At 45.9% G+C, this 8,584-nt stretch overlaps 1 protein-coding gene across 1 annotated transcript; it reads left to right on the top strand.

Annotated features, from left to right (window-relative positions):
• Positions 1-1,266: 1,266 nt before the first annotated feature.
• On the top strand, positions 1,267-3,633 carry SLPI (secretory leukocyte peptidase inhibitor). The gene is made up of 4 exons (XM_006202714.4): positions 1,267-1,370; positions 2,037-2,204; positions 2,687-2,836; positions 3,420-3,633. Exons 1-4 carry the CDS (start codon positions 1,289-1,291, stop codon positions 3,422-3,424), a joined length of 405 nt encoding a protein of 134 aa, XP_006202776.1. The 5' UTR covers positions 1,267-1,288; the 3' UTR covers positions 3,425-3,633.
• Positions 3,634-8,584: the final 4,951 nt, after the last annotated feature.

Below are 8,584 nucleotides of genomic sequence, written 5' to 3'. Positions count from 1 at the left end.
ATGGTAGCTATTCAGTGCATGCTAATTTTCTTCCTTTTCTTTTCCCACCAAAATTTAAATCACTGAGTGACTTCTCCCTAGAGGGATCTGTTGTCTGTCTAGTTGGGGGATACTTCACAAATGAGTCCTTATGGAGCCGTCACTGCTGCATAACGCATGACGCATTCGTGTCTCTTTGCATTTCCACAGACCTTCACTTTGAAGAATGAATGGGGAAATTCCAAGCATCAGGAAGTGACGTGATACTGAGGCAAGGGCTTGGGCTTTGCAGTTAGACCAATTTGGCTTGGAATCTAGAGATAATGATCACTCTCTTGACAGTTAGAAGCAATCTATACAGACAGGGTAGCACATAGACTAGACTTTATGACAGCCATCATTTGTTGTTGTTCTTGCGTGAGATCTGTAGGGTACTTGGGGGTAGGAAGCGTTCCTCTAACATCTCAAATTGTACACCATCACTAAGTGTTGATTACAGCGACCAGTGAGCTGCTTTATCCCTTCATCTTAGATTCAATTGTCTTTACTTGTAAGGGAAACAATTCATTTATTCTTTTCAGAGTCCTTTCACCTCTGTAACCTCACAACTTTCTGAGAAGGCTGATTTGTGAGGACCATCCCATTTCACAGATGGGAATCCTGAGCTCCAAAGAGATTTGCTGAGGGCAGGCTCTTTCTTCTGCGTCTTTTATTTGACAGCTGTTCATGAGCGCTTTCCACGAATCCGGCATGGATTACGCACTGGAGATACAGGGGTGTAAATATTTCGGGGAAACAAATATCTGCTGGTTGAGGGCTTTGTCATCTGAAATTTGAAGAGGAAATTGCACTGAGCAATCAGTGGAGAGTTTTGCAAGCCCCTGCAAGTCCAGAATTGGGAGAATTAGGGGTACACTACCCAACATCTCATTGAGAATCAGATCTAAATAGCACCTCCACAGTTGACCTCTTGCCTGCCTCTCCACCAACAAGGCTAATGGGGCGGGGACCCCCAGGATGTTCAGGGCTCAGATGGACACCAGAGATGGTCTCCTTATCAGCCTGGCAACAACTTCCAGGCCAGCCTTTCCTACTTCTTCGCTGGCGGTTACTCTGCTGGCCTTGCAGCCTTACCCAGGGCCGGGAAAGGGCCACTGTCTCTCTGGTATCAGGCTTCCTGGTCTGTGGCCAAGCTCCCTGCTTATGTTATCAAAGCTAGGAGGGGCCAAGGAAATTCTGGCGAGGCCACACCCACTAGTGAAAGTATAAACAGGGAGGTTTGGCCATCAGAGCCACCCCCGCGCTCACCATGAAGTCCAGTAGCCTCTTCCCCTTCGTGCTTCTTGCCCTGGGTACTCTGGCACCTTGGGCTGTGGAAAGTGCTGAAAAAGGTAAGCTGGAGTCACCCCTGATGATCTTGGCTGCAGGGTTGGAGTCCACGGCTCCCAGTGGTGTGGGGATGGCCCCTTCTCTAGACTCTACTCTCTCAGCTTAGTTTCAGATGTCCCTGACAGTGCGTTCATGTCCATCCAGGCGCCAAGGTCTCTGAGAGGGCTTCTGAGCATCTGGAAATGCTTCTCTTACTTTGTCATCTATCAGCCCAGGTCTCACTCCCATTCTGTTCTTATTTCTCTCTCCCTCCCAGTAACCTGTCTGTGGCTCTCCAGTCATCAGTCTGATTCTCTCTGATTCTCTCCATTAGTCTCTGTTTTCCTGCCTCTGGCTCTAGCTCTCCACCTGCCCGTCGCTTCTGTTTATCTTTGTTTATTTCTCCCCATCTCCATCACGCCCAGCCTGCCTCTCTGTCTGTGTGTAACCTGGCTTTTTCCTGGGGTAGAAAACCTTGGCTGGGGGCCCTATGCCTTTCTCATGACCACTCGTGTGGTTTAACCAAGGCTGTTAAGGCTGTTATGGAGGTCAGACAGGGACTTTCCTTCGGACTTAGGGGACAGTCAGCTGGGTGGGGGCCACTCCTGGAAAGCGGTGCTTTGTCCAGGAGCAGTGATGGCTACTCAAGACCCAGGCCCATCCTGAACTCTTGTACATCTCTTCCAAAGCTTTGAAAGCCGGAGCCTGCCCTCTTAGAAATCCTGCCCAGTGCCTCAGAGTGACTAAATATGAGAAACCCAGGTGCAGGAGTGACTGGCAGTGCCCAGGGAAGAAGAAATGTTGCCTGGATACTTGTGAACTCAAATGCCTGGACCCTGTTGACATCCTGAACCCAGGTGAGGAGGTGGGAGAGCTAGTGAAGTGAGACAAAGGACATGGCATTGGGGTGGTGGTGGGGACAGGATCGAGTCCAGGCCTCCTCCTGGCCAAGAATTGTTGAGCCAAGTTTGTTAGCTGGTCAGGGAGTCATACTGCCCCAGAGAGGAAATTACTTACCTAGCTGGTGAAGCAGCCAATCTGCCGGGAGGTCAGTTGTTCAGGTCATAGTCATCTGGTCATTTAGATAACTAGGCAGTTGGCAGTCACAGATCCGGTCCGCACTGGACACCTGGTCACCTGCATTGGCTGAGGGCCTGATGTTAGAGAAGAGCCAGATGCTAACTTCAAGGGGTACCCGGGCCTCAGGAAGGACATGGTGGTCATGAGGATGGGAGGCAATGATTCTCTGTGCTCAGGCTGGGGCAGGGGCTGGGTCCAAGGAGCAGGGGGGTGTTGTAGAAGGTACAAAGCTTCTAACCCATAACTCTACTCTCACCAGTTAAGAAAAAGTCTGGGAAGTGTCCAGTGGTCCAGGGTCAATGTCTGATACTTAACCCCCCCAACCACTGTGAGACAGATGGCCAGTGTCTGGATAACTTAAAGTGCTGCAGGAGCACGTGCGGGAAAGTCTGCGTCTCCCCTGTGAGAGGTAAGGAGGGGCTGGGGCAGCTGACCTCTCTCCTTCCAGTCTCTCAGTCTCAACACTCCGGAATTCCAGGCATGTAAGCAGGGGGACTCCTGATCCCTACTCCAGCAGAGCCTCTGCCTGACTCCCTTGTCTTTCAAGAGCACTGTTCCCCAAGCCTCAGGGCAAGGATTTCCCTCAGATCACTCATGGCTTGGATTCTACTCCGCCCCTCTGGGTAAGGGCCCTGGGCAAGTGACTCTGAGTCTCAGTTTCCTTATCTGCAAAAGGGACCTAATGCAATTGAAAGTGCATTGTGAAAAGCCCTGCGAGCACTAAGGATGTATTATTAAGGTTATATCCAGTAAGTTGTCTAGGATCAAAGCCCAAAGGATCAATGGGTTTTGAGGAGAGGCCAGCTCAGTTCTCTGACTTTAGAGTTTTCTAGTAAAATAGAAACTTGGACTCAGCCTCCTGATACCAAGACTCATTCAACTATATCAACACCTTGCCATTTTCTCTATCTCGGGGGGTTTCTTGAGGGTAGAACGTGGAGATGATGTGGCTGGTTCCTCTGCTGAAGCTCTGATCCGATTCCCTTTCACAGCTTGATGTTTGCCATTTGGAAGAGGCTCTGGATTTCTACTTTGTGTGGCCTGGGAATTCCATTCCTAGTCCCAGACTTGGCTCACTGGAGCACTCCATGGTGAAGACCTGGTTCTACCACCAACATTTTCTTTGCAAAAAGGCTTGGCACCAATAGGCTTCCAGGAGATGTCTATTAATTGGGCAATAAATGAATGAGCATCTTTCTCTCTGTACATTTTGATTCTGTGTTTCACTGGGGAGTATGAGTCAGATGGGAGGGAATGTTGGATAAGAGGCCTCTCTCCTACAGATATGGAGTGGAAGGAAGAGGCTTAGAGGCTGGACGGGCATGAATTTACATCACGAGTCTGAAAATATTGGCTCTATGATTTGGGACAAATGACTTCATCTCCTACATCCTAATCTCTTTGTTTGCAAAGTGGTGATAAAAACCAATTTCTCACAGTGCATTGGGGCGTGTAATGGGGTGTGAATAGCCACATTTCTGGGGCATGTTAAGTTCAAAATGGGGGCAACTTGGGGGGAGGGTATAGCTCAGTGGTAGAGTGCATGCTTAGCATGGACGAGGTCCTGGTTCAATCCCCAGTACCTCCATCAAAAAAATAAAGAAACCTAATTACCTCTCTCCGCCCACACACACACACACACACACAAATGGTGGATACTTGCCTTCTGTGGTGATTGGAACCGCTTTCATTTCTTCTCTCTCCCAAGACACTATTTCCTCTCTATTAAAATAAACATTGAGCTGAATAACACGCACTATCAGTCCTGAGGGAGGACTCCAAACACTGCTGCCCATGGTGTGTTCATATCAGGGTCTCCGAGAGAGCACAGCGTAGTCAAGCATTGGATGAAACGATGTTTTACCTCCGCAGAGATGAAACAGCGAGACCAGCTTCCATTGTGGGCCTTGATCTCCCCTGGCCAGTGAGTCTCTGCTGGACATTTACCTACATACACTCCTCTCATGTCACAGTAGAAGGATCCCATCCCCTCTCCACGGAGGGAAGATACGTCAGTAGGGTTGGCTGGATGCCATAGTGCACACACTTATACAAAACAAAGGAGCCTACATTGAGCTTGGAATAGGGAAAGATATTTCACAGGTGGTGATAAGTCTGGCACGGGCTGTGTGGGCTCTTTATCTCTTGGTAAGTAAGTATTCTAGGTCCAAGGCCCATTCTTTTGCAGTGAAAGATGCATGCATGAGACTGCCTTTCCCAACAATAGAATATTGCCATGCTGGTCACCTTGATGACATGCTGTCGGCCAGTACCATATAAGGGTGATGTTGTTCTTGACTCGCTGGAGCAGAAAAAAATAACAAGAGCCGGAATTCTTATGGACAGAGCCGAGCAGGGGACTCTGCTCCACATTGTTCTGTGTGCTACACACTCTAAAGGAAACTGAATTAGGTAATGATTGAAAAGAAAAAAAAAACCAAATTATAATTCAGTCTTTTTCTGGAAAATGTCAGTGGTTTAAGAAAATACCCCATACTACTTTCAACCAATATTCCCAGAACAGCAACTAGATGTATTAAACTAACCATTTCAGAGAGGAGGAAAGGAGGGAGAACCATTCAGTTAATTTTAATTTCATTCATTTAATTTTATTCATTTTAGCCACACTCCACGTTGACTCCCAATGATCCTCTCCTCTTGGTATTCACACCCTTGTGTGGTCCCCTCTTACATTTTGCACAGTTGGTCTGTATGACCAAGAAACTTTGCAGAGTGATAGTGTAACTGGGCAGGACTCTACTGTCTTTGGTGACCATATGGTATTTGTAACTGCTGAATTGTACAATAGTTTAAACGGCTTTTCTCATGCTCTTGCCAACCAGGGTTAGGCTGGGGAGGAGGGACGCTTGGGTGGTCCGCCCAACCCCTTCGTGGGTGACCATGTGGGGATCATGCTCAGTGCCATGCTTTTGCCTCCAACACCTCAGAAATGGCATTTCGGTTTCTGTTTTGTGTATCTTGTTGTTCATAACTTGCCCCAACTGGGAATGCATGAAGTTATTTTTAGTCCCTTGTGGTTTCTTTGTATTCTATTGTTCAGGGTGCAGGTCCTAGCCTGTGTCACCACTGCAGCAAAAGGTTCCAGGCCTCAGCCTGTCTAAAAATGCTACAAGCATATACCAACCTGACTTTAAACTGTACAAATTTTTCAATAGTGCACTTTTCCACAGACCCCTTTCCTAAGCACACTTCGTTCTAGGCACAAGAATATTAGATTTCTAAAGCCAGAGGAAAACATCATACCCAGCAGAAGGAAGGGGAACTGTTGCATCTGCATAAGCAAGAATAACTTTGTAATAATTTGTTACCTTATATGCAAACTCTGTGAAAACCAGCACCCTTGAGCTCTTGGACTTTTACTGGAAAATCCTTGTCTTCTCGCCCCAGCAGGCTCACAGTTTTGGAAGCATCACCCCACTGTGACCTCCTTTGCCTGGCAAAGAAATACAGCTGCCTTTTCTACTTCATCTAAAATTCTGTCCTCAAGTCTCAATTTAGTAATCGGGGTACAGAGGCCGAGTTTTGGCCGCAATAGACAGCTGTGTCCTTATGAGATTGTGGCCAAAACATGGCCTCCATACCCCGCTTACTGAATTGAGAATTGAAAGCTGGTTCTTTAAAAAGATTTTCATAGTTAATTAACCTCTGGCAAAACCAGTCAAATAAACAATAGAAAAGGCAAAATAATCATCATCAGAAATGAAAAGTGGACATCACTACAGATCCTAGAGACATTAAACACATAAGGTAGTATGAACAACATCATGTTAATACATTTAAAAATTTAGATGAATTGGAAAAATTCCTAGTACTCAGTTCAGTCAGCCTAACCACCACCAGCAAACTTGTAGTCTCATAAGGGCTGGTTCATTGCAATGAGGGTATCACATACAAAGAGAAAGATGGAGCATCTCAACAAAGTTGAAGATAGAACTGTTACATGATTTGGTGGGAAGGGTAGAGGTTGGGGGAAATTTAAATGAAGCAGAATTTTGATAGACTCAAAGAAAAGCAGCAGTCAGTGGGTCAACATCAGATCAGGACTGTGAAGTGAACTCAGTGTCCTGTTTCCTTGGAAACTACAAATTAGATATGAAATGTGTTAAGAAATCTCTTAGTCAAAGCTCTGTACCTGGATTGGAAATCAAGGCTGCCTCTCTATGCCAAAGTAACTTAGATCCTTCAGGTAAAAATGGGTTGTTGAATTCCTACAGATATAATTTCAAGTCTAATTTCTGATAGTCTGTGACTTTAGAAACATGTTTTCTCAGTGACTAAGAAAATACTAGCTACCCAAAGAAGCTTGAGAAACACAGCATCTCTGGCTCCATCCAAGACCTACTGAATCAGAATCTGCATTTTATGGTTCTCGTGCGCATTCAAGTTTGACAGGCCTGACATTCCTTTTTGTAGATGCCCGGGAGAGCTCACACTTTACGGAGGAGAGAGGGTCAGTACTGAGAGGTTGCCTGCGTTGGGTGGCAGACTGGCACGTTGCCAGGAACACTTGTTCGTATCTTTCTGCGTGAGAGTGATGTGCTTTTTCGAAGGAGGGGAGAGTTTCCTGAGGGCTGACTGTATGCCAGGCTCCCTGTACATTCTTAACACGATCATCTATATCTTCTGTCTCATTTGATTTTCATAAAGGCTGTAGAGGGAAGCAGAGAATGGGGATGATTTGTGTTAAAACCCTTAAAAATATCTAAAGTCTTTGATTCCAAACATTCCACTTCTAAGTGTCTGACCTAACAGAGAAATCTGAAATAAAGAAAAAATGATTCATGCACAAGAATTTACCTCTACACATATCTACAATAGAAACCAAGAACTAGAAACGACTGGTTTGTCCAGTGGCATTACAGAAATGCTGACGTAGCCCTGAAGAGGACGACAACGTGGCCATTAGCTGAGTTCAGCAAAACAATCGTTTCCTGAGACGCTTTTGCACACCCGGTGCATGTTGTACCTGAGGTTGGTAGACCCAACAGACGTGGTGACAGATGTGGTCCTGCTCTCATGAGGTCAAGATATCCATGGAATTTGTATGACATTAGGAAATTGTGTTATAATGTGAACGAGAAATGAGGATATGAATTTATATATACAGTATAATCACAGTCAAGGAAAAAATGCACTTGGATCTGAAAACACAAGCCACATCGTCCCTCCAAAGGATGAAGAGGAGGCAAGAGGCCCACCTGAGAACTTGGACGAGCCTGTACACGGGGTCCTGTGGAAGCTTTGGCTGGTTTTCTGTAAAAGCTGTTTCTGATTCCCTGTCGATTGCAGGAGTCACAATTCGAGAAGCACAAAAGGGATGCTTTGTGAAGGACTATCCATACCAGCTCCTTTGTGGAGAGGATGGCTTTGCAAATTACAAGCAGTTTAGGAAAATGTTTCTCTCTGTGTGCGTTCAGCCTGTGCACTCTCTGAGCATTGTTTCTCCTTCAGGCTCTCACCTGGCCCAACCAATATTCACCGGACACGTGGACAAATAAAGAAAGATTATCTGCAATTCATAGCAGGTGGCCCAACCATGTTGTGTTAATGGACTTTGGGTGACTATAATGTGGATTATTTTGGGAAACATGAAATGCCAAAGACCTCACTAGACCATCCTGCCGCACCCTTCCCTCTCCTCCAGCAAGGGCTATTCCAGACTGAGGACCCCCCGGCTCAGGGAAATACAGTCCAGCCAACATATCACCTTGCAGGGTGAGGAGGCCAAGCCTTGGAAGGAGAGAAACTCCTGGGTTACATACAGAACCCACGCTAAAGAAGTGGTGGCAGTTTTTTTTTTTCCTTCTATTTCCCCAATTGTTTGAAACGATCACTTTTTTTTTTAAAATGAAACTCTTACCAATGGATTAAAAAATATTTAAAGAGTCAGAAATCCCTTTTGACTCCCCAGTTCTTTTCTTTTTTAATTGAAGTAGAGTCAGTTACAATGTGTCCGTTTCTGGTGTACAACACAATATTCCAGTCATGCATAGCCCAATTCTTTTTTTTTTAAAGAGTTAACTGTTTTAGAGCAATCTGAGGCTCATAGCAGAATTAAGAAGGTCCAGAGGTTTCCCATATACCTCCCATCCCAACACAAGCAGAGCCTTCCCCATTATCAATATTCCTCACCAGA

Source organism: Vicugna pacos, chromosome 19 (assembly GCF_048564905.1).
Source record: "Vicugna pacos chromosome 19, VicPac4, whole genome shotgun sequence".
Lineage (NCBI taxonomy): Eukaryota > Metazoa > Chordata > Mammalia > Artiodactyla > Camelidae > Vicugna > Vicugna pacos.
This window is presented reverse-complemented; position numbering and strand designations above follow the sequence as displayed.